Raw genomic sequence first — 26,750 nt, forward strand, 5'->3', positions numbered from 1 at the left:
AGGACACTAAGATAACCTGCCTAAATGACTACAGACCCGTAGCACTCACGTCTGTAGGGCTGGTCATGGCTCACATCAACACCATTATCCCAGAAACCCTAGACCCACTCCAATTTGCATACCGCCCCCACAGATCCACAGATGATGCAATCTCTATTGCACTCCACACTACCCTTTCCCACATGGACAAGAGGAACACCTACGTGAGAATGCTATTAATTGACTGCAGCTCAGCGTTCAACACCATAGTGCCCTCAAAGCTCATCACTAAGCTAAGGATCCTGGACTTCCTGACGGGCTGCCCCCAGGTGGTAAGGGTAGGTAACAACACATCTGCCACGCTGATCCTCAACACGGGGGCCCCTCAGGGGTGCGTGCTCAGTCCCCTCCTGTACTCCCTGTTCACCCATGACTGCATGGCCGCACACGACTCCAACACCATCATTAAGTTTGCTGACAACACAACAGTGGTAGGCCTGATCACCAACAACGATGAGACAGCCTATAGAGAGGAGGTCAGAGACCTGGCCGTGTGGTGCCAGGATAACAACCTCTCCCTCAACGTGATCAAGACAAAGGAGATGATTGTGGACTACAGGAAAAAAAAAGAGGACTGAGCACGCCCCCATTCTCATCGACGGGGCTGTAGTGGAACAGGTTGAGAGCTTCAAGTTCCTTGGTGTCCACATCACCAACAAACTATCATGGTCCAAACACACCAAGACAGTCGTGAAGAGGGCACGACAAAGCCTATTCCCCCTCAGGAGACTGAAAAGATTTGGCATGGGTCCTCAGATCCTCAAAAAGTTATACAGCTGCACCATCGAGAGCATCCTGACTGGTTGCATCACCGCCTGGTATGGCAACTGCTTGGCCTCCGACCGCAAGGCACTACAGAGGGTAGTGCGTACGCCCAGTACATCACTGAGGCCAAGCTTCCTGCCATCCAGGACCTCTACTACCAGGCGGTGTCAGTGGAAGGCCCTCAAAATTGTCAAAGACTCCAGCCACCATAGTCATAGACTGTTCTCTCTGCTACCGCACGGCAAGCGGTACTGGAGCGCCAAGTCTAGGTCCAAAAGGCTCCTTAACAGCTTCTACCCCCAAGCCTTAAGACTCCTGAACAGCTAATCATGGCTACCCGGACTATTTGCACTGCCACCCCACCCCATCCCCCTCTTTTACGTTGCTGCTACTCTGTTTATTATTTATGCATAGTCACTTTAACTCTACCCACATGTACATATTACCTCAATTACCTCGACTAGCCGGTGCCCCCGCACATTGACTCTGCACCGGTACCCCCCATTGTTGGTTAAGGGCTTGTAAGTAAGCGTTTCACTGTAATGTCTACACCTGTTGTATTCGGCGCATGTGGCAAATAAAATTTGATTTGATTTTAGGATATTCGCATGAAGATCTGTCGCCAATTGGATGGAAACCTAGCTATTGACTTGCAATGCTGTTGGTTAAGGCCACCATTGTAAAACCAAGGTCATTGTCTAGATTCATCCCTAGAGCAATGGAGACCTATGTACCTTCAAGTGGCCAATGTGACTGACAGAAAGCGTTCCATTATCTATCAGAGAGACACATGCACACATACAAACACACACATATTCACACACACTCACATTGAATCACAAATCACAGGGATGTCATCAACATGCGACGATGACTATCTGTGGTGAGGAAGGGTACAGTAATATATCTTCAGGAGCCAATCACAGCACTACAGTCACCAGTATGTCTGTCTGTGTCAGTGTGTATCTGTGTACTAATTATATGTCACTGAATGACACACACACACACACACACACACACACACACACACACACACACACACACACACACACACACACACACACACACACACACACACACGGGCTGGTCAGGTAGCTTAATGGTTTAGGATGCGTCCCATAGCGATGGTCAAAAGTAGTGGTCTATATAGGGAATAGGATGCCATTTGGGATTCAGACTTAGCTTTGTTCTGTCACACGCAACCCCAGACATGTATCATTTGAAACCTTCGTGACTGTCTGGAGTTCAAGTTGTTTTCTTACACTGAACCAAAATAAATGCAACATGTAAAGTGTTGGTCCCATGTTTCCTTAGCAGAAATAAAAGATCCCAGAAATGTTCCATATGCACAAAAAGCTTATTTCTTTCAGATTTGTTGTACAAATTTGTTTACATCTCTGTTAGTGAGCATTTCTCCTTTGCCAAGATAATCCATCCACCTGACAGGTGTGGCATATCAAGAAGCTGATTAACCAACATGATCATTACACCTTGTGCTGGGGACAATAAAATGTGCAGTTTTGAAACACAACACAATGCCACAGATGTCTCAAGTTTTGAGGGAGCGTACAATTGGCATGCTGACTGTAGGAATGTCCACCAGAGCTGTTGCCAGAGAATTAAATGTTAATTTCTCTACCATAAGCCGCCTCCAGTGTTGTTTTCGAGAATTTGGCAGTACGTCCAACCGGCCTCACAACCGCAGACCACATGTATGGCGTCATGTGAGTGAGTGGTTTGCTGATGTCAACGTTGTGAACAGAGTGCCCCATGGTGGCAGTGGGGTTATGGTATAGGCAGGCATAACCTACAAACAACGAACACAATTGCATTTTATCGATGGCAATTTGAATGCACAGAGATACCGTAACGAGATCCTGAGGCCCATTGTCGTGCCATTCATCCACCGCCACATCACTTAAGTATCATTGTTTCAGTATCATAATGCACGGCCCCATGTCGCAATAATCTGTCCCAGTTCATCCATGGCCTGCATACTCACCAGACATGTCACCCGTTGAGCATGTTTGGGATGCTCTGGATCAACGTGTACGACAGTGTGTTCCAGTTCCTGCCGATATCCAACAACTTCGCACAGCCATTGAAGAGGAGTGGGACAACATTCCACAGGCCACAATCAACAGCCTGATCAACTCTATGCGAACGAGATGTGTCGCGCTGCATGAGGCAAATGGTGGTCACACTTTTTTAAAAGTTATCTGACCAACAGATGCATCTCTGTATTCCCAGTCATGTGAAATCCATAGATTAGGGCCTAATTAATTATTTTAATTGACTGATTTCCTTATATGAACTGTAACTCAGTAAAATCTTTGAAATTTAGCATGTTGCATTTATATTTTTGTTGAGTATACATTATACACCAATATGTTCTTCGACTGTGTGGGCCGGTTTCTCAGACAGACACAGATTAAGCGTAGTCCTGGACCCAAAAAATGTGAATGCCAGGGAAACCATCATTGTGTGCAAGGAAAATGGAACCAAATACTTAACTTTTGACTACTTTAATACACTATGAGTACATTTGTCCAAATACTTATGACTTCTTCACATCGGGGGACTAGATACATAAAGTGCTTTCATTTCTAAACGGTAAAACAGATATGTATGAGAATACCCTCAAATAAAAGGTGACTTTCTGTACTGTCGCCTCGTATGAAACATTTGTTGGAGTATAGAGCCAAATGTACAATTGTAACTTCACTGTCCAAATACATATGGAGGGGAGGGTATGTTGAATATCAGTGGACTGTGTCTTGTGATGTATGCCTGTAATGTTACCAAGCAATAAAGTACTCATGTCTCTGTTCTGCAGTGTGTGTTGTATTGTACAGGATCCTTACTGTATCATGTCTCTGTTCTGTATTACATTTACATCCAGAGTGACTTACAGGAGCAATTAGGGTAAAGTGCCTTGCTCAAGGGCACATCGACAGATTTTTCACCTAGTCGGCTCAGGGATTAGAACCAGCGACCTTTTGGTTACTGGCACAACGCTCTTAACCACTAAGCTACCTGCCGCCCCATGACAGGATCCTTACTGTATCATGTCTGTTCTGTTCTGTGGTGTGTGTTGTATTGTACAGGATCCTTACTGTATCATGTCTGTTCTGTGGTGTGTGTTGTATTGTACAGGATCCTTACTGTATCATGTCTGTTCTGTGGTGTGTGTTGAATTGTACAGGATCCTTACTGTATCATGTCTCTGTTCTGTGGTGTGTGTTGTATTGTACAGGATCCTTACTGTATCATGTCTGTTCTGTGGTGTGTGTTGAATTGTACAGGATCCTTACTGTATCATGTCTCTGTTCTGTGGTGTGTGTTGAATTGTACAGGATCCTTACTGTATCATGTCTCTGTGGTGTGTGTTGTATTGTACAGGATCCTTACTGTATCATGTCTCTGTTCTGTGGTGTGTGTTGTATTGTGCAGGATGATCCAGCGCCAGGTCTCTAAGGAGGAAGTGGATGGAGGGTCGGTGCACGTCTGGCTGGACCTGACCAGTAAGCTCTCACTCCGCAGTCTGTTGGCATGTGACAATGTGTGAGAGAATTCACCCTCAGAGAGACTAGAATAGAATAGATAATGGTAGAACAGAATACAATACAATAGAGACGTTGGCTATGAAATTGACCACTAGGTGGTAGTGTAACTGTGTGGGTCTTCTGAATGATGGAGATTGGAAAAAGGCATTTTAATGATTTTTAAAAGATGTTGGTTAAACTTGAGAGGTTTTTATTACACACAAAGGTTTATTAAATTGATCAATCAAATGCGTTTTTCAGTCGATAATAGACTTGATAATGATGACATTGTTTTCACCTTTCACCTAGTGTGTTTTGTCATCAGATCAACAGATCGCCATGATGCTTCAGAAGAAACTAGCAGACGCCTTTGAGGTACACCAGAGTCCCCTGTTCTTTCTTTAGTGCAGATCTACATGCTCTTTACTTCAATGTGAAGTTTCTTTATTGTTTATGGCGCCGTCTGGCTTTCAAAATCTTACTTATACAGATGATATCTTTATTTCATCTAATTTAATCCAATACACACTGACTGTATGGCAGCAGGGTATTTCTCCCTCATCTGGACTGATCTAAAAAACACCATGGATGAAAATAACATGGCAAATCAATGCCTACTGGGAATTAGCTTTCAACTGTCTAGTTTTTTTTTTTACATCAGTGCAGATTAAGGAAATGTGACAAGGTGAGGAAGTCACCTGTTTAGACTATTGAGATGCACCCCAGCTGTTGATCAAGACTACATCCAGTAGTGGACTGAAACAGACTGTCTGTTCCCTCCTCAGGATTTCGTCCAGTATAAGATGGGGAGCATGTCTTACCTGGCCTCTCTTCCTGTCAAGGTATGACAAGAATAACCCCTTAAAAACCTGTCTGAATCCCAAATGGCACCCTATTCCCAAGGCCCATAGGGCTCTGGTAAAAAGTAGTGCACTATGTAGGGAATATGGTGCCATTTGGGATGCACAGCCTGTGTTGATAGTATTCTGCCATCCACATCCACTAGCCTCGATGCTAACCTAGCTTCTTTATGCTATAGCGACATGTTGTCTTGCCAAGACCATTGATTCTGATGAAGGCCAGAGAGTCACACATATTCCTTTTAAAAGACTGTGATGTAGCCTGCATTATTGAATGTATAACCATGGTCCATTCCATTGGTTCCTGATGAATACACAGATGCACGGTGCACTGGGGGTAAAATATTCAACTCACTATTTCTCTTTGTCGCGTTTCTCTTTCCAGTTTGAGGAGCCCATCTATGGCAGCCTGAACTCAGACTTCACCACGTTTGTGACACCAGGAGCCGTTCTGAGGTAGAGATTCAGTCCACGTCTGAACCTAGTCAGCATTACTGAGACAAAGCTGTAGTATTACTTTTTATCCTGTCTTTCTCCTGTCTTTATTCTCTCTTTTCCCCCTTTCTCTCCTTTCCTTGTCTCTCCTATTTCTCCATCCCCTTCAATCTCTCCCCTCTCCCCTCTCTCCCTCCTTCTCTCTCCCCTCTCTCCCTCCTTCTCTCTCTCTCCCCTTTTTCCTTCTCTCTCTCTCCCCTCCCTCCTTCTCTCTCTCTCCCCCTCCTTCTCTCTCTCTCCCCCTCCTCCTCTCTCTCTCCTCCCTCTCCCCCTCCCTTCTTCTCTCTCCCCCTCCCTTCTTCTCTCTATCTCCCCTCCCTTCTTCTCTCTCTCCCCCTCCCTTCTTCTCTCTCTCTCTTCCCCTCCCTTCTTCTCTCTCTCTCTTCCCCTCCCTTCTCTCTCTCTCTCCTCCCTCCCTTCTTCTCTCTCTCTCCTCCCTCCCTTCTTCTCTCTCTCTCTCTCCCCCTCCAATCTTCTCTCTCCCCCCTCCCTTCTTCTCTCTCTCTTCCCCTCCCTTCTTCTCTCTCTCCCCCTCCCTTCTTCTCTCTCTCTCTTCCCCTCCCTTCTTCTCTCTCTCCCCCTCCCTTCTTATCTCTCTCCCCCTCCCTTCTTATCTCTCTCCCCCTCCCTTCTCTCTCTACACAGCATCACTTTCTACCTGGCAGTGGGCTTGACGGCTCTCTCCTTCGTGATAGAGAGGAAAGAGGGACTAATGGACAGGTGCTGGGTTGCAGGTAAGAGGTCAAAGTTAATTAAGTGGATAGCAATCTTTGTCCCAAATGTCACCCTATACCCTATTTAGTGTACTACTTTTGACAAGGGCCCAAGTGTCCCCAATGCCACCCTATTATCTATATAGCGCACCACTATGCGCCCTGGTCAAAAGTAGTGCACTATATAGGGCAGGGGTATTCAACTCTTACCCTACGAGGTCCGGAGTACTGCTGGTTGTCTGTTCTACCTGATAATGAATTGCACCCAGCTGGTGTCCCAGGTCTAAATCAGTCCCCAGTGGAACTGGCTTCAAGGTCCAGAGTTGAGTTTGAAGGATATAGGGAATAGGGTTCCATTTGAGATGGATATAGGGAATAGGGTTCCATTTGTGAGGGATATAGGGAATAGGGTTCCATTTGTGAGGGATATAGGGAATAGGGTTCTATTTGAGATGGATATAGGGAATAGGGTTCCATTTGAGATGGATATAGGGAATAGGGTTCCATTTGTGATGGATATAGGGAATAGGGTTCCATTTGTGAGGGATATAGGGAATAGGGTTCCATTTGTGAGGGATATAGGGAATAGGGTTCCATTTGAGATGGATATAGGGAATAGGGTTCCATTTGAGATGGATATAGGGAATAGGGTTCCATTTGAGATGGATATAGGGAATAGGGTTCCATTTGTGAGGGATATAGGGAATAGGGTTCCATTTGTGAGGGATATAGGGAATAGGGTTCCATTTGAGATGGATATAGGGAATAGGGTTCCATTTGTGATGGATATAGGGAATAGGGTTCCATTTGAGATGGATATAGGGAATAGGGTTCCATTTGAGATGGATATAGGGAATAGGGTTCCATTTGTGATGGATATAGGGAATAGGGTTCAATTTGAGATGGATATAGGGAATAGGGTTCCATTTGAGATGGATATAGGGAATAGGGTTCCATTTGAGATGGATATAGGGAATAGGGTTCCATTTGTGATGGATATAGGGAATAGGGTTCCATTTGTGAGGGATATAGGGAATAGGGTTCCATTTGTGATGGATATAGGGAATAGGGTTCCATTTGTGATGGATATAGGGTTCCATTTGAGATGGATATAGGGAATAGGGTTCCATTTGAGATGGATATAGGGAATAGGATTCCATTTGAGATGGATATAGGGAATAGGGTTCCATTTGAGATGGATATAGGGAATAGGGTTCCATTTGAGATGGATATAGGGAATAGGGTTCCATTTGTGAGGGATATAGGGAATAGGGTTCCATTTGTGAGGGATATAGGGAATAGGGTTCCATTTGTGAGGGATATAGGGAATAGGGTTCCATTTGTGAGGGATATAGGGAATAGGGTTCCATTTGAGATGGATATAGGGAATAGGGTTCCATTTGAGATGGATATAGGGAATAGGGTTCCATTTGTGATGGAATAGGGAATAGGGTTCCATTTGAGATGGATATAGGGAATAGGGTTCCATTTGAGATGGATATAGGGAATAGGGTTCCATTTGTGATGGATATAGGGAATAGCGTTCCATTTGTGATGGATATAGGGAATAGGGTTCCATTTGTGAGGGATATAGGGAATAGGGTTCCATTTGTGAGGGATATAGGGAATAGGGTTCCATTTGTGAGGGATATAGGGAATAGGGTTCCATTTGAGATGCTTTGACAGTTTCTGGTCATTATCGATGTACTGACCAGTACAGACCACTAGTGGGAGTTGGCTCATCATGAGCAGGAGATCTGGTTAAATCCCCATGGGCCAGTTTTTCAGAAATCCTTTTTTTTTTATTCTCCCCACCTTTACTCTTCCTTTTCTCCTGTCCCACTATTCTCTCCCTACTCCCTCTTTCTCCTGTCTCTGTCTCTGTCTCTCTCTCTGTCTCTGTCTCTGTCTCTGTCTCTGTCTCTCTCTCTCTCTCTCTCTCTCTCTCTCTCTCTCTCTCTCTCTGTCTCTCTCTCTCTCTCTGTCTCTGTCTCTGTCTCTGTCTCTGTCTCTGTCTCTCTCTCTCTCCAGGTGTTAGTTCGTTGGAGACCGTGCTGGCCCATCTCATCTCCCAGCTGTTTGTCATCAGCATCCAGGTCATTCTACTACTGCTCTTAATGCTGCTCGTCTTCAAGGTAACACACACACACACACACACACACACACAGACACACACACACACACACACACACACACACACACACACACACACACACACACACACACACACACACACACACACAGACACAGACACACACAGACACACACACACACACACACACACACACACACACACGTACACACATACAAACACACACACACGTTGACACCATCCGTCTTCATCAGCAAGGCTTATCATGACTCCTGAATGATTGAAGGTCCCTGCCTCGTGTTCACATCCCTGTTCCACTGGTGTGGTGGACACACACTGAGCAGCAAGGTGTGACTGTGGAGATGTATATTCTGGAGTGTTAAGTAATATGGGTGATAGTCTGTATGTCAGGGTTCTCCTGTATAGCTTGAAAGCAACTTTTTTTTAATGCGAGCTGCATTATTTTTTATAGCTTTCAAATAGACATTATTTTCTCCTCTACCCTGGAATAAAATAATAATAATTACCATAAACCTCAATATAATATGGCAGCGGAATTACATTAGAAACTTTTCTTCAACAATGTGTTAGAAAAATGAAAGTAAAAGTATGAACCCAGGTCTGGATAGGTCAACCTGAGGACAATGGATGAATATAAACTTTAGACTCAATTGATTGTCAATAGGAACGTGGATGGAACTGTTGTTGGTGGGTGGCATTTAGCCTTAACTGCTTGGGATGGTGTGTGTGTGTGTGTGTGTGTGTGTGTGTGTGTGTGTGTGTGTGTGTGTGTGTGTGTGTGTGTGTGTGTGTGTGTGTGTGTTTGTTTTTAATGACTGTGACAGTCCGAAGAGGTGACTGGAGTATAAATCTCTTCCTCTGCCTATTTTTACACGTTGTCAGTGGAGCCAGATAGATAGACGGACACCCACCCCCAGGTCTCTGTATTATGACAATAGAAAGACTCAGGACCTTATGCAACACACACTATATCATTGTATACCATGACATGCTCTTTCACCTTTACTTCCTCTTTTTTACCATCCCTCCTTTTCTGTCTTTCTTTCTCTCACTTTATACTGTCTTTCTCCTCCCACATATTCTCTCTCTCTCCCCTCTCCCTCCCCTTCCACCTCTCCCTCCCTCCTCTTCCGCCTCCCTCCCTCACCTCTCCCTCCCTCCCCTTCCACCTCTCCCTCCCTCCTCCTCCTCCTCCTCCTCCTCCTCCCTCCTCCCTCCCTCCCTCCCTCCCTCTCCACCTCCCCCTCCCTCCTCCTCCACCTCTCCCTCCCTCCACCTCTCCCTCCCTCCCTCCCCTCTCCCTCCCTCACCACCTCTCCCTCCTCTCCTCCCTCCCTCCCTCCCTCCCTCCCTCCCTCCCTCCCTCCCTCCCTCCCTCTCCTCCACCTCTCCCTCCCTCCTCCACCTCTCCCGCCCTCCCCTCTCTACCTCTCCCTCCCTTCCTCCACCACCTCTCCCTCCTCTCCTCTACCCCTCCCTCCCTCCCTCCTCCACCTCCCGTCTCCCTCCCCCTCTCCTCCACCTCTCCCTCCCTCCACCTCTCCCTCCCTCCCCTCTCCCTCCCTCCACCACCTCTCCCTCCTCTCCTCCCTCCCTCCTCCCTCCCTCCCTCCCTCTCCTCCACCTCTCCCTCCCTCCTCCATCTCTCCCTCCCTCCCCTCTCCACCTCTCCCTCCCTTCCTCCACCACCTCTCCCTCCTCTCCTCCACCTCTCCCTCCCTCCCTCCCTCCCTCCTCCACCTCTCCCTCCCTCCTCCACCTCTCCCTCCCTCCCCTCTCCCTCCCTCCTCCCTCCCCCTCTCCCTCCCTCCTCCACCTCTCCAGATTCCTAACGAGGGGAACCTGGTGTTGGTGATTGCTCTGATCGTGCTGCAGGGTGTAACAGGCATTTCCTTTGGTCTGGTCATCTCATCCTCCATCGATGATGAACAGAACGCCAACCAGGCTGCCCTGGGTATCTTCTACCCCAATCTAATCGTCAGTGGTACGTCACACACGCTAGAACGCACACACACCAAACCTGGGTTCAAATACATGTGTATTTGTTATTTAAATACTTATTTTCTGTGTATTTAATCATGTTGCCTAAATCAATTTCTATTGACAGTATTTTAAAGTATTTTCAAACGATTTCCTATTAATAGCCTACTATTTGAAAGTTCTTTCATACTTTTTTCAAATACTATTTTCAAATGCCTCTGTTAAATGCCTCGGTTAAATGCCTCGGTTAAATGCCTCGGTTAAATGCCTCGGTTAAATGCCTCGGTTAAATGCCTTGGTTAAATGCACGGGAGTGTTTGAGTATTTTCAGCTACTTGTCTTTTCAAATAAAAAAGATGTAAATACTTCTAAATGTCTTAAAGTAATTAAAATACCCTAAATAGTATTTGAATCCAGGTCTTACACACACAAGGACACACGCTAGCATGCACACACACACACACACACACACACACATACACACATACACACACACATACACAAACCTCAGTGGTCTTTTTTGGGGGGTTGGTCACTATGTCAATCTACAATATTATCTCTTACATGTTCTCACAATAAAGTGTAAATACATTTTATTCAGTTCAGTTAAATTCCAGTTCAGTTCTTACAACTCTTTCTCTAAGACTCTCTCTCTTTCTCTAAGACGCTCTCTTTCTCTAAGACGCTCTCTTTCTCTAAGACTCTCTCTTTCTCTAAGACGCTCTCTCTTTCTCTAAGACGCTCTCTCTTTCTCTAAGACACTCTCTTTCTCTAAGACTCTCTTTCTCTAAGACGCTCTCTCTTTCTCTAAGACGCTCTCTCTTTCTCTAAGACGCTCTCTCTTTCTCTAAGACTTTTTCTTTCTCTAACTCTCTCTTTCTCTAAGACTCTCTCTCTTTCTCTAAGACTTTCTCTCTCTCTAACTCTCTCTTTCTCTAAGACTCTCTCTCTTTTTCTTACTCTCTTTTTCTCTCTCTCTTTCTCTAAGACGCTCTCTCTTTCTCTAAGACTCTCTTTCTCTAACTCTCTTTTTCTAAGACTCTCTCTTTCTCTAAGACTCTCTCTTTCTCTAAGACTCTTTCTCTTTCTCTAAGACTCTCTCTCTTTCTCTAAGACTCTTTCTCTAAGACTCTCTCTCTTTCTCTAAGACTCTCTTTCTCTAAGACTCTCTCTCTTTCTCTAAGACTTTCTCTTTCTCTAACTCTCTCTTTCTCTAAGACTCTCTCTCTTTTTCTTACTCTCTTTTTCTCTCTCTCTTTCTCTAAGATGCTCTCTCTTTCTCTAAGACGCTCTCTCTTTCTCTAAGACTCTCTCTTTCTCTAAGACTCTCTCTTTCTCTAAGACTCTCTCTTTCTCTAAGACTCTCTCTTTCTCTAAGACTCTCTCTTTTCTAAGACTCTCTCTTTCTCTAAGACTCTCTCTTTCTCTAAGACTCTCTCTCTAAGACTCTCTCTTTCTCTAAGACTCTCTCTTTCTCTAAGACTCTCTCTTTCTCTAAGACTCTCTCTTTCTCTAAGACTCTCTCTTTCTCTAAGACTCTGTCTTTCTCTAAGACTCTCTCTTTCTCTAAGACACTCTGTTTCCTCCTCTCCCTACAGGTATAATCTGGCCTGTGGAGTGCATTCCCTATCCACTACGTTACATCAGTCTGGCCCTGCCCCAGACCTACGCTTCTGAAGCCCTACGATGCATCATGTACAGAGGTAACACACACTCACACAACACACACACACGTTATCCAATAGCAATTAGTTACACAACACTGTACATTGAAGCTTATATCCTGTCTGCACCGAGTTGTGACATCAGGCCCTACGTGTCAACCTAAACACACGCACGCACACGCACACGCACATGCACACACACACACACACACACACACACACACACACACACACGTGTTACTTGATACTTTAGACACCTGATTCGTCCGGGATCAGCAGCAAAGTGTTCTAAATGATTCACAATGCCAGTAGTCACACACACACACACAGACACACGTGACTTAGTCATGGGCTTCCAGTGGAGGAGCGCGATCCTGCTCTCTCTGTCTGTCTCTGTCTCCTCTTCCCATCACAGAAGGGCCTGAGCCTCCATGTCAAACTGATACACACACATACACACACTCTCTCTCTCTCTCTCTCTCTCTCTCTCTCTCTCTCTCTCTCTCTCTCTCTCTCTCTCTCTCTCTCTCTCTCTCTCTCTCTCTCTCTCTCTCTCTCTCTCTCTCTCTCTCTCTCTCTCTCTCTCTCTCTCTCTCTCTCTCTCTCTCTCTCTCTCTCTCTCTCTCTCTCTCTCTCTCTCTCTCTCTCCTCTCTTCTCTCTCTCTCTCTCTCTCTCTCTCTCTCTCTCTCTCTCTCTCTCTCTCTCTCACCATCTCTCTCTCTCTCTCTCTCTCTCTCTCTCTCTCTCTCTCTCTCTCTCTCTCTCTCTCTCTCTCTCTCTCTCTCTCTCTCTCTCTCTCTCTCTCTCTCTCTCGTCTCTCCCTCAGGCTGGGGTCTCTCCAGGATGATGGTGTGGCGAGGCTTCGCTGTCACCCTGGGCTGGAACACTTTCTTCCTCATCCTGGCCACCGTCATCCTCAAGCTGAGGACCTGAGACGTCTACCCAGTGAACATGCCTCGAACGGTGGGAGAGCTACCAGGCGAGGCCCAGGCCCCTTCCTAGTCTCTGGATGTCTGTGTCGGGGGACACTGTGCTTTAAGGGAGAAAGTGCTGGTATACCAGAGTTCCTCTCGCAGACAGACACCCACACACACACCCTCCTCTCCCCTCCTGCTTGCCAACTCAAAGTGGCTAACCCTGAGAACCAGAGTCTATGGGTGAAGGACTACTAGGTGGGGCGAATCATTCCAAATCTTGCAGGTAGAAATCTACTTTATAGAAAGGATAGCGTTCGCTATTCCATTAGAGAGTTGTCTGCTCTTTTATGTTGTCATATTTCGAGCTGCAATGCTTTGAATGTTTCAACCGCCTGAATATGCCCTGCAGCAATGTTTCTCAACCCAGTTGTTTAACATATCCTATTTTATTACATACATCCCAGCTAGCACATTTGGTTCCTTGGAAGTTGTGGGAAGGAAGCCATACTTTCCTGTCCGGTAAAACTGAAAGTTCTTCAAACGTTCTGAGAAGAGAAGTGACAATTTTTCCTGTTCTTAGAACGTTTGTTTTTAGGTTGCAGGGAAGTTCTGAGAACGTCTTACTTCTCTGAACTATTTTAGAACATTCCCAATGTCAAACCAGTTGGAGAACGTTTTTTAGAACATTACCAAAATTGAAATTAAATGTAGCCGTATTTGAACTTTTATGAAACGTTGAAATACCCCAAATTTTTTTGGGGGTCAAGTTCATTAAATGTGCTGAGAATGTTCCAAAGCCAAGCAACTATCCTGCACCATTCCCAGGAAGTTGTGGTAAGGTTGTACGCAAAATAACCATAGGACAACCACGCTCTCACCAAGTTCTAAGTAACATATGGTTCTCAGAACGTTATGTGGTAGCTGGGAGTATTGTCTGATTAACACTACAGGACCAAGCCAAGCTAGCCTGGTTACGCATCCACCATAGTTGCTGGAACCGTGTTGGAAAGGACAATGAGAAAAGAACAGATCCGAGCCAGCACAGTACGGTTCAAGACGTTCCTATAGTGTGAATCAGACATCAGTCAAACTGAGGTTGAGAAACATTGTAGAGTAGGAGTGCTGATCTAGGGTCAGGTCCTCCCTGTCCATAATAATGATTTATTTTTTATGACGCAAACAGCTAAACTGATCCTAGATCCGCACTCTTACTCTGAGACGCTTGATAAATAGGGTCCCTGAACACTGTAATTTATATAGGCTGAAGAACACCCTGTACACAGTACAGCTTATAGACCTTAGGCATGTTTTACATTTACCACCTGTTTTGAACATAAGAATGCATTGATTGGAGGTTTATATTTAGAATTGCTGTTGACGTTTTATGGATAACCCCTTCTACAGTATACGTTGACTGTATTTACACAGATGATAGATACATATAGAATATTTTTTGGTGGGAACTGTGCGTTAAAAAAAATAATATTTGAATATTCTTGGTATTGTCGTGTTACTGGATACAGCTACTGATGCGTGGGTAAAGAATGGCCACGACAAGAATGACTCACGTTTGATGGACGTTTACTGAAGGATCTTCTCTGATTATGATGATGATGGGAATTCGCATGAAGATACTGGCATTCAGTACATTCAGTTCTTATACAACTGGTGGTAACACAGGCTCTGTCTAGGCGCTCGGGCACAGAACGATGTCCACGTCCGTGCGATGAGCATGCAAGCAAACCTTCAACTAACTGTGGGAAAACCAGACAACTGGCTAACCTAAACATGGCACGCCCACTAACCAACGAGCGACTATCAGAACGTGCACAGTAGAACACATGGGGCAGAACAAGGGGCTATGTCATCTGCACTACAGTATGGATACAAGTGTATTTTGATTAACTGAAATGCTAAACTCAATGTTAGACACAAAAAATAAAACATCTCTTTGCCCTCTGCTATTTCCAGGGGCCTCTGGGTCTGAATTCATAAAGCAGAGTGAAAGCGCTGATCTAGGACCAGTTTTGCAATTCAGATCACAATGAATAAGATTACATGGACAGGGGGGACCTGATCCCAGATCAGCACTCCTACTCTGAGGTTCTTTGTGAATATGAGCTCTGGTCTCTTATCTGTATTTTGTTTTGCTTCCTGTTTCCTGTTTTGACAGGAAGTGGTGACCTTGTCTCTATTGGTTACCAGGTGCTCTAACCTCACTGTATTGGCTTGCTGCTGAAGTAGCCTTGGCTTCCGGTTGTTGGTGGTATTCTGTATTGCTGGGGTCTGTTTTGTGCCTGTGCTTGCAGCATACCCCCTATAAAAAAGGACAGGTTGATTGATTGTCCTGATGGTGATTGCATGGGGGCTTTTTCCCGGCGTGGTTGACTGTTCTGTCAGTGATCGTGTTTATTTTGATCTCCATTTAGGTTTTGCAGAGGCTCTTCCTGGGGTCCACAAAACGCACAACATGACAAGTAACAAAACACTGATACACTGATAGACAAGGACAGTCACACACATTTAACATACAACCATAGACAAACAATACAACAACAAACAGTATGTGTGTGTGTGTGTGTGTTACCTGAGAAGGTCATCAGCTTCCCATCACCCTTCTGCTGGACAGAGTGGTGGCTGCTGGATAAAAAGCTTGGACATGTACCGTATTGAAGAGTATACAGTCAGTTTAGTTTGAATGAATACACATCAATACAGGGACATCTCTCCAGCAGTCCAATGTCCATTCATTGCGTTGTATTACTGTTGTTGTTATAACGTATTATTCCATATGTGAAATCAAAGTGTCCATCAACAACAGATATTGAGGTCTCTTAACTTCCCTGAGCGGGATCAATCAATTGCTCTGATCCAATGGGAGCTCTCTATATATTTCAGAGAGTTTCTATTGGGTTTGGGGATGATTGACAGCAGCCCGTGGTATTCTGGGGGGTTCTGAGATTTCTTATTATGTATTTCTAGTGTCCATCCTTCAAGTCGTGCCATTGACCACTATTACTGAATGAGAAATATGTTTACATGCATTGAACCGACAAAGTGCTGAGGACTTGAACCGACAAAGGCTGAAAACAGCTCATGGCAGAAGGAGCTAGTTCACTTCACTCTGTTTGTTTATTGTTTATAAATACTATAATAGAGATGTTACCATGTTACATTATGAAGATAAGGCATCTATACCAGCATGTGTGTTACTGTATGAATTGGAATTGATTGATGTTTTCTGCAGAATTGTGAATTTTAGACAGTAAGGCAACTTTTCAAGGTGACAGTGGAAGTAACATTTAGTGTGCTTCCCAAATGGCACCCTATTCCCTACATAGTGCACTATTTCTGACCAAACCCGTATGGGCCCTGGTCAAAAGTAGTACACTATATAGGGAATAGGGTGCCATTTAGAGTGCATTCTTAAACGTTCTTGTTTAACGTGGCATATTTTAGAAAAGTCAAGTTTGTATTATAGTGAGATAGTGTTATACAAATCAAGTTTCAATTGAGGAAAGTGTCATAAATATTTATATGTACCGTATTGGGGTCAAGAGAGCAAGGACCATCACGGCTGAACCTTTTGAGTTTATTTAATGTTAATTAATGTGGAACTCCAGATCTATTGTGTTTCCTGCATTGCTCACGGTCTGTTGCCTTCTATGTGTTTGCTTGTGCTGCTATTTCCCACATCTTAAGGGACACATCCACATCCATCTGGAATGTATGTGACTTACAAATGACATAACAGGTGTTATGAACACTTATGACTGCAGATGTTATCTTATGACGACTGACATAACACTGTCTTGACACAAATTGGAACTGGGGTTGGGAATCCCTCAAACCCTTCATCATAAGATCGTAACACTGTCATAACAGACATAACAGGTTATATATATTATGTCAGGTTATGACAACTGACTTAACACTGTCATGACACCAAATTGTTATTTAGGCCAGCTAGTTACCACTAGCCAACTAGCTTATAGATAATATTAAGACTATTCATGTCATTTGTTATGCCATTGTTATGTCAATGATATGTAGGCCTTATGCCAGGGCGTAGGGTTCAGGTAACGTGTTAGCTGCCATAATGTATAGTTTGCGTCCAAATTGGCACCCTACTTCCCTACATAGTGCACTCATTTTGACCAGACGCCAATGGGCCTTGGCCAAAAGTAGTGCACTATGAAAGCAATAGGGTGCCATTTGGGACGCGAGCCATAGTGTCAGCTCTGTGACTCCACACTTCTACCTCCTCTATATTCCCCCAAAGGGCCTGTATATATGTATCCATTCCAGACCTGGGTTCAAATACTATTTGGAATCTTTCAAATACTTTGATCCTTTGCTTTAGCCTGTTTGGAATGCGAGATGGGCGTGGTTTGCAGTTTTGCAACTATTCTATTGGTTCCATTGTGCCAGGCAAGCTCGATCAAGCCCCTCTAAAGTATTTTAAGTTACTGTATTTCAAATATACTGAACAAAAATATAAATGCAACATGTAAAGTGTTGGTCCCATGTTTCATGAGCTGAAATAAAAGATCCCAGAAATGTTCCATATGCACAAAAAGCTTATTTCTCTCAAATTTTGTGCACAAATTTGTTTACATCCCTGTTGGCATTTCTCTTTTGCCAAGATAATCCATCCACCTGACAGGTGTGGCATATCAAGAAGCTGATTAAACAGCATGATCATTACACAGGTGCACCTTGTGCTGGAGACAATAAAACGGCACTCTAAAATGTGCAGTTTTGCCACAGATATCTCAAGTTTTGAGGGAGCGTGCAATTGGCATGCTGACTGCAGGAATGTCCACCAGAGCTGTTGCCAGAGAATTGAATGTTCATTTCTCTACCATAAGCCGCCTCCAATGTAATTTTAGAGAATTTTGCATTACGTCCAACCGGCCTCACAACCGCAGACCACGTGTAACCACGCCAGCCCACGACCTCCACAACTGGCTTCTTCACCTGCGGGATCGTCTGAGACCAGCCACCTGGACAGCTGATGAAACTGTGGGTTTGCACAACCGAATAATTTCTGCACAAACTGTCGGAAACCGTCTCAGGGAAGCTCATCAGTATGCTCGTCGTCCTCACCACGGTCTTGACCTGACTGCAGTTTGGCGTCGTAACCGACTTCAGTGGGCAAATGCTCACCTTTGATGGCCACTGGCACGCTGGAAAAGTGTGCTCTTCACAGATGTGTCCCGGTTTCAACTATACCGGGCAGATGGCAGATAGCGTGTATGGCTTCGTGTGGGCGAGCGGTTTACTGATGTCAACATTGTGAACAGAGTGCCCCATGGTGGTGGTGGGGTTATGGTATGGGCAGGCATTACCTACGGACAACAAACACAATTGCATTCTATTGATGGCAATTTGAATGCACAGAGATACCGTGATGAGATCCTGAGGCCCATTGTCGTGCCATTCATCCACAGCCATCACCTCATGTTTTAGCATGATAATGCACGGCCGCATGCCGCAAGGATCTGTACACAATTCCTGGAAGCTAAAAATGTTCCAGTTCTTCCATGGCCTGCATACTCACCAGCCATGTCTCCACCCATTGAGCATGTTTGGGATGCTCTGGATCGACGTGTACGACAGCGTGTTCCAGTTCCCGCCCCTACTTTTTTTTAAAGGTATTTGTGACCAACAGATGCATATCTGTATTCCCAGTCATGTGAAATCCATAGATTCTTATAAGGTGGTCCTCTGTAGCTCAGCTGGTAGAGCACGGCGCTTGTAACGCCAAGGTAGTGGGTTCGATCCCCGGGACCACCCATACACAAAAATGTATGCACGCATGACTGTAAGTCGCTTTGGATAAAAGCGTCTGCTAAATGGCATATTATTATTATTATTATTATTATTATATGAACTGTAACTCAGTAAAATCTTTGAAACTGTTGCATGTTTATATTTTTGTGCAGTGTAGTATTTGAACCCAGGTATGATCCATACTCCTCTGTGACATCAGGTATATGCTGTGACAGCAAACATGCTCAGAAGTACTCTTCATGTCTCTGAAACAATAAAACTTTCATGAGTAACGTGTCTTTGGTTGGGTCGTTTTTTTCTGCTGATGGTGGTCTACTGACTCATGTTGCATGGTTTATACCTGGGGGCGTTTCTCAATCAGGTGTGGTCACATGCATGGTTTATACCTGGGGGCGTTTCTCAGTCAGGTGTGGTCACATGCATGGTTTATACCTAGGGGCGTTTCTCAGTCAGGTGTGGTCACATGCATGGTTTATACCTGGGGGCGTTTCTCAGTCAGGTGTGGTCACATGCATGGTTTATACCTGGGGGCGTTTCTCAGTCAGGTGTGGTCACATGCATGGTTTATACCTGGGGGCGTTTCTCAGTCAGGTGTGGTCACATGCATGGTTTATACCTGGGGGCGTTTCTCAGTCAGGTGTGGTCACATGCATGGTTTATACCTGGGGGGCGTTTCTCAGTCAGGTGTGGTCACATGCATGGTTTATACCTGGGGGCGTTTCTCAGTCAGGTGTGGTCACATGCATGGTTTATACCTGGGGGCGTTTTCTCAGTCAGGTGTGGTCACATGCATGGTTTATACCTGGGGGCGTTTCTCAGTCAGGTGTGGTCACATGCATGGTTTATACCTGGGGGCGTTTCTCAGTCAGGTGTGGTCACATGCATGGTTTATACCTGGGGGCGTTTCTCAGTCAGGTGTAGTCACATGCATGGTTTATACCTGGGGGCGTTTCTCAGTCAGGTGTAGTCACATGCATGGTTTATACCTGGGGGGCGTTTCTCAGTCAGGTGTGGTCACATGCATGGTTTATACCTGGGGGCGTTTCTCAGTCAGGTGTAGTCACATGCATGGTTTACACCTGGGGGCGTTTCTCAGTCAGGTGTAGTCACATGCATGGTTTATACCTGGGGGCATTTCTCAGTCAGGTGTAGTCACATGCATGGTTTATACCTGGGGGCGTTTCTCAGTCAGGGTGTAGTCACATGCATGGTTTATACCTGGGGGCGTTTCTCAGTCAGGTGTAGTCACATGCATGGTTTATACCTGGGGGCGTTTCTCAGTCAGGTGTAGTCACATGCATGGTTTATACCTGGGGGCGTTTTTCAGTCAGGTGTAGTCACATGCATGGTTTATACCTGGGCGCGTTTCTCAGACAGGTGTAGTCACATGCATGGTTTATACCTGGGGGCGTTTCTCCGACAGGTGTGGTCACATGCATGGTTTATACCTGGGGGTGTTTCTCAGTCAGGTGTAGTCACATGCATAGTTTATACCTGGGGGCGTTTCTCAGTCAGGTGTAGTCACATGCATGGTTTTTAACTGGGGGCGTTTCTCCGACAGGTGTAGTCACATGCATGGTTTATACCTGGGGGCGTTTCTCAGACAGGTGTAGTCACATGCATGGTTTATACCTGGGGGCTTTTCTCAGACAGGTGTGGTCACATGCATGCTTTATACCTGGGGGTGTTTCTCAGACAGGTGTAGTCACATGCATGGTTTATACCTGGGGGCGTTTCTCAGACAGGTGTAGTCACATGCATGGTTTATACATGGGGGCGTTTCTCAGTCAGGTGTAGTCACATGCATAGTTTATACCTGGGGGCGTTTCTCAGTCAGGTGTAGTCACATGCATGGTTTATACCTGAGGGCGTTTCTCAGACAGGTGTAGTCACATGCATGGTTTATACCTGGGGGTGTTTCTCCGAAAGGTGTAGTCACATGCATGGTTTATACCTGGGGGCGTTTCTCAGACAGGTGTAGTCGCATGCATGGTTTATACCTGGGGGCTTTTCTCAGACAGGTGTGGTCACATGCATGGTTTATACCTGGGGGCGTTTCTCAGACAGGTGTAGTCGCATGCATGGTTTATACCTGGGGGCTTTTCTCAGACAGGTGTGGTCACATGCATGGTTTATACCTGGGGGCGTTTCTCAGACAGGTGTAGTCACATGAATGGTTTATACCTGGGGGCTTTTCTCAGACAGGTATGGTCACATGCATGGTTTACACCTGGGGGCGTTTCTCAGACAGGTGTAGTCACATGCATGGTTTTTAACTGGGGGCGTTTCTCAGACAGGTGTAGTCACATGCATGGTTTATACCTGGGGGCTTTTCTCAGACAGGTGTGGTCACATGCATGGTTTATACCTGGGGGTGTTTCTCAGACAGGTGTAGTCACATGCATGGTTTATACCTGGGGGCGTTTCTCAGACAGGTGTAGTCACATGCATGGTTTATACATGGGGGCGTTTCTCAGTCAGGTGTAGTCACATGCATAGTTTATACCTGGGGGCGTTTCTCAGTCAGGTGTAGTCACATTTATGGTTTATACCTGACGGCGTTTCTCAGACAGGTGTAGTCACATGCATGGTTTATACCTGTGGGCTTTTCACAGACAGGTGTGGTCACATGCATGGTTTATACCTGGGGGTGTTTCTCAGACAGGTGTAGTCACATGCATGGTTTATACCTGGGGGCTTTTCTCAGACAGGTGTGGTCATATGCATGGTTTATACCTGGGGGTGTTTCTCAGACAGGTGTGGTCACATGCATGGTTTATACCTGGGGGCGTTTCTCAGACAGGTGTAGTCACATAATAATAATAATAATAATAATAATATGCCATTTAGCAGACGCTTTTATCCAAAGCGACTTACAGTCATGCGTGCATAAATTTTTTGTGTATGGGTGGTCCCAGGGATCGAACCCACTACCTTGGCGTTACAAGCGCCGTGCTCTACCAGCTGAGCTACAGAGGACCACACATGCATGGTTTATACCTGGGGGCGTTTTTCCGACAGGTGTAGTCACATGCATGGTTTATACCTGGGGGCGTTTCTCCGACAGGTGTGGTCACATGCATGGTTTATACCTGGGGGCGTTTCTCAGTCAGGTGTAGTCACATGCATAGTTTATACCTGGGGGCGTTTCTCAGTCAGGTGTAGTCACATGCATGGTTTATACCTGAGGGCGTTTCTCAGACAGGTATGGTCACATGCATGGTTTATACCTGGGGGCGTTTCTCAGACAGGTGTGGTCACATGCATGGTTTATACCTGGGGGCTTTTCTCAGACAGGTGTGGTCACATGCATGGTTTATACCTGGGGGCGTTTCTCAGACAGGCTTTTTATTGAGCTCTATGGGGGTTAGGCCTTCCCTTATTGAGCTCTATGGGGGTTAGGCCTGCCCTTATTGAGCTCTATGGGGGTTAGGCCTTCCCTTATTGAGCTCTATGGGGGTTAGGCCTGCCCTTATTGAGCTCTATGGGGGTTAGGCCTTCCCTTATTGAGCTCAATGGGGATTAGGCCTTCCCTTATTGACCTCTATTGGGGTTAGTATGAAAAATGTATGCACTCACTAACTGTAAGTCGCTCTGGATAAGAGCGTCTGCTAAATGACTAAAATGTAAATGTTAGGCCTGCCCTTATTGAACTCTAAAGGGGTTAGGCCTGCCCTTATTGAGCTCTATGGGGGTTAGGCCTTCCCTTAAAGACCTGCTGAGTGAATGAACAGTGTGTTGTGGCTCAGATTTGTGTTAATGCATATGTTTATGCAAAGGTGTGTGTGTGTGTGCTTAAAGAGCATGGGGGCTTTCACATCCTGATCCCCTGCAGATGTTAGAGCCTGGTGAACACAAACACACAGATCTCCCTCAAACACCTCTTCATCTACATTTTAGTCATTTAGCAGACGCTCTTATCCAGAGCGACTTACAGGAGCAATTAGGGATCGGGGATTAGAACCAGCAACCTTTCGGTTACTGGCACAACGCTCTTAACCACTAAGCTACCTGCCGCCCCATCTCTCTCCTCCCTTAGCTCTCCTCCACATCTCCCCGTCTCTCGTCCTCCTCCATCTCCCGTCCTCCTCCCCATCCTCCTCCCCTGTCCTCCTCCCCATCTCCCGTCCATTGTCCTCCTCCCCATCTCCCCGTCCTCCTCCCCATCTCCCTCGTCCTCCTCCCCATCTCCCGTCCTCCTCCCCATCTCCCCGTCCTCCTCCCCATCTCCCCGTCCTCCACCCCCATCTCACCGTCCTCCTCCCCATCTCCCCGTCCTCCTCCCCATCTCCCCGTCCTCCTCCCCATCTCCCCGTCCTCCTCCCCATCTCCCTGTCCTCCTCCCCCATCTCCCCTTCCACCGTCCTCCTCCCCACCTATCGTCCTCCTCCCCATCTCCACGTCCATCGTCCTCCTCCCCATCTCCCCGTCCTTCTCTCATCTCCCCGTCCCTCTCATCTCACCTCCATTACAGCTGCTATTAGCATTTCAAACAGGGGGCTCAGAGAGGGAGCATGGCTTCTAATCAGCTCTGTTTACTTAAAGCACCTCACCTCTCTCAAAACACCAGGGTCGTATTCATTAGGGCCCACCGTAGCAAAACGTTACAAAATGTTGTGCAACAGAAAACTAAAATGAGGGTTTCTTATTGGACAATTTCAGGTAGTCCCTGTCTGTGTCAGTTGACTTTTGGCACCTTTGGTGCCTAATGAGTCTTTAAAATGTTATTTCGAAACTCATTTTGACCTGGTTTGATCTGATTCAAATCTAGATGTTGATCTGTGTTGTTTCTGTTGATTTCTGAGGGTATTGGCCCTTGTTCTAAAGTCAAGGACACTTTAATTAAATAGGATGTCTTATTTAGAGCATGGGCTTTTCCTATTGGTGTGTATCCCTTGGTGACGTGACCTACAGACGCCAACATTAACACTTGAACTTCTACTAATAGCTTCTCTCTCTCTCTCTGTGTCTCTCTCGCTCACCAAACTGTGTTACACAAACACAGGTAGATCACATATGTGACTCTGCCCAGTCACCCACATGCTCCCTGTAAATTCCCTGCAATATGCTAAACATTCTGAAAACATGTGTACATGGTTACTGTCTCCATGGTAGCCTGACAACAGCGCACGAGCCTGCCCCTAAACACCAGAGCCTGTGATAATCCTGTGACACCATCGCAGGCTTCTCTCCACACACACACACACACACACACACACTTTAGGCTCCCTTTACGCTGCTGAACGCAATCCAGTTGTTGCTATGTTTTGGTGCTTTAGCCCTGACAACAACAACAACAACAACAACATAACCCTGAAATGCACTCTTGGTAAGAGCAAATCAAATCAAATCAATTTTTATTTTTCACATGCGCCAAATACAACAGGGTTATGGGGGGCTTACAGTGAAATGCTTACTTCCAAGCCCTTAACCAACAATGCAGTTTTAAGAAAAAATACCCCCAAAAAATCACACACAAAAAATACAATATAAATTAATACAAAATAAAAGTAACAAGAGCAGCAGTAAAAATAACAATAGCGAGGCTATATACAAGGGGTACCGGTACCGGGTCAATGTGCGGGGGCACCGGTTAGTCCAGGTCTCTGTGCAATGCCAAAGCCATGCACTGTACTCTTATAGCATCACATGGGTGGGTAGGACAGGCAGACATCCCTCTTTTCATAATCAAGACTTGTGGATCAGACAACCTCACAACACCAAATCCATAAAACCTATGAAAGGTGTGTATTTGTGGTAATAAACTTGTGTGGGCAACTGTCTCGGTCTACTTTGCACACTGTTTGTTTGAATTGAGCCCCTTCAGAATGTAACTCTGTGAGTTCCAATTTGATGTTTAACGAGTCCTCATACAGAGGTGTATTCACTTCAGTGGCCTTTTGGAAAAGATAACTATTAGCCAAACATCCATCAGACCTGAAGCAGCCTATGTGCTTTTGCATGTGGAGTCAAAGGAAGGTGTGTCCCTGTGTGCCTGAGTCAGACCTGCTGTGTTCAAATAAAATGTGCACCCTTTTAAATACTTTTAGCATTTGCCCTAGCCTGCCTGGCATGCCAGATGGGTGAAGTTTTGCATTTTGCAACTATTCTATTGGTCGATTGCGCCAGGCAAGCTCAATCAAGGACCAGCTAAAGTATTTAAAAATGATTTTGAATAGTATTTGAACCCAGGTCTTGACTCTAGAGGTGCTCTGTCCCAATGTTTGGAATGTTAAAGGGAGGTGTTGTGTTGGTGTTGTAGCTATGGCAACATAAACAGGAGTAGCAGGTCGTTTGCAAACAGAGATTAGAACATGGGCCTATGTACTGTATGTTCCCGTGTAGCTCAGTTGGTAGAGCATGGCGCTTGCAACGCCAGGGCTGTGGATTTGATTCCCACGGGGGACCAGTATGAAAATGTATGCACTCACTACTGTAAGTTGCAGAGCGTCTGCTAAATGACAAAAATTTTATTTTTTTAAAAGTAAATGTCTTAGGTAAAGGCTAAGAGAGAGAGTGAGCGTGTGTAGTCCCTGCTGTGGTCCCATGTCCCACCCTATTCCCTATATAGTGCCCAGAGCCCTGGTCAAAAATAGTGCACTACATAGGGAATAGGGTGCCGTTTTGGCCGTAGCTGTGTGTTTTACAGCCCTCTGACAGTGAGAGGGGTGAGGAAGCGTGTGTTTTTGATTACCTTGACGACGGTCTAGTTTAATGAGTATTTAATCTGTCTTTGGCCCCAGTAGAATTTTTCCACTTACTGCATCCAGGGGATCATCTTGAATTCCATGTATGTTGTTTTGCTTTGTGACCCACGAATTTTGAGCCGCAACCCACCATAAGGGTTGAGCAGTGAAAAAACATACACAAAAACATATCTTGGCAGCTGAGAGAAAATGTTGCAGTTTCAAAGCTATTCTCCTGCAATTCCACACATCCTGGTATGGAGCTGAAAGAAAATGTTGCAATTTGAAAGCCAATTTCCTGAAATTCTATACACTTTTCCATTGAGCTGAGAGAAACATTTGCAGTTTTTAAGCATATTTCCTACAATTCTATGCATTTTGACATGGCTAATGTTGTGTTCTTATGCTCAAATATTCTAAGAAAATCAATGGGGGCCTGATTGTCTAGATTTTATTTTGTTGTTTGTAAATTCTCAAAGATGATAGGCTGTTATTGACAAATGTATAGATCCATGGTCTTTTCTACATACTTTCTATTTGGTTTTAGTCGTTTAAGTTTACACTGAAAGCATTATTCTATCCCGAAAATATATTTCTAAAAAACCTTTTTTTGGGGTGGGGGGCAATGTCATCCCGCGACCCACAAGTGGGTTCCGACCCACCGTTTAGGAACCACTGGTGTAGAAGACACATACGTATGTACATACGCAGGGTAAGTTACTTTCTATAGTTATAGTTACTAGTTAGCTGTCCAAAATTGTAATCACTAATGTAACTTTTGGATTACCCAAACTCAGTAAAGTAATCTGATTACTTTCAGTTACTGTTGGATGACTTTCCCTTTAAGAGGCATTAGAAGAAGACAAAAAGGATCCATCAAACACATTTGGTGTGTCATCATAGTGGTCTCTGATTGGTGGTCATCATTTGGTGTGTCATCATAGTGGTCTCTGATTGGTGGTCATCATTTGGTGTGTCATCATAGTGGTCTCTGATTGGTGGTCATCATTTGGTGTGTCATCATAGTGGTCTCTGATTGGTGGTCATCATTTGATATGTCATCATAGTGGTCTCTGATTGGTGGTCATCATTTGATATGTCATCATAGTGGTCTCTGACTTGTGGTCAGACTCTCTCAGGTGGAACAAACTTAAACTTGCACCTTTTTTCAATGCT

The 26,750-nt window shown here is 45.3% G+C and overlaps 1 protein-coding gene across 1 annotated transcript in view; it reads left to right on the forward strand.

Moving 5' to 3' along the window:
* abch1 (ATP-binding cassette, sub-family H, member 1) overlaps positions 1 to 15,062 on the forward strand; it is a gene marked incomplete at its 5' end in the record, with an annotated part of 48,925 nt that extends 33,863 nt beyond the window's left edge. The window contains 9 exon segments of the mRNA XM_045211618.1: positions 4,258 to 4,328; positions 4,675 to 4,724; positions 5,135 to 5,191; positions 5,595 to 5,665; positions 6,350 to 6,438; positions 8,449 to 8,552; positions 10,355 to 10,514; positions 12,109 to 12,213; positions 13,002 to 15,062. Of these exon segments, the coding sequence (XP_045067553.1) occupies positions 4,258 to 4,328; positions 4,675 to 4,724; positions 5,135 to 5,191; positions 5,595 to 5,665; positions 6,350 to 6,438; positions 8,449 to 8,552; positions 10,355 to 10,514; positions 12,109 to 12,213; positions 13,002 to 13,108 (814 nt within the window).
* Positions 15,063 to 26,750: the final 11,688 nt, after the last annotated feature.

This window comes from Coregonus clupeaformis, chromosome 37 (genome assembly GCF_020615455.1).
Source record: "Coregonus clupeaformis isolate EN_2021a chromosome 37, ASM2061545v1, whole genome shotgun sequence".
NCBI classification, from domain to species: Eukaryota; Metazoa; Chordata; class Actinopteri; order Salmoniformes; family Salmonidae; genus Coregonus; species Coregonus clupeaformis.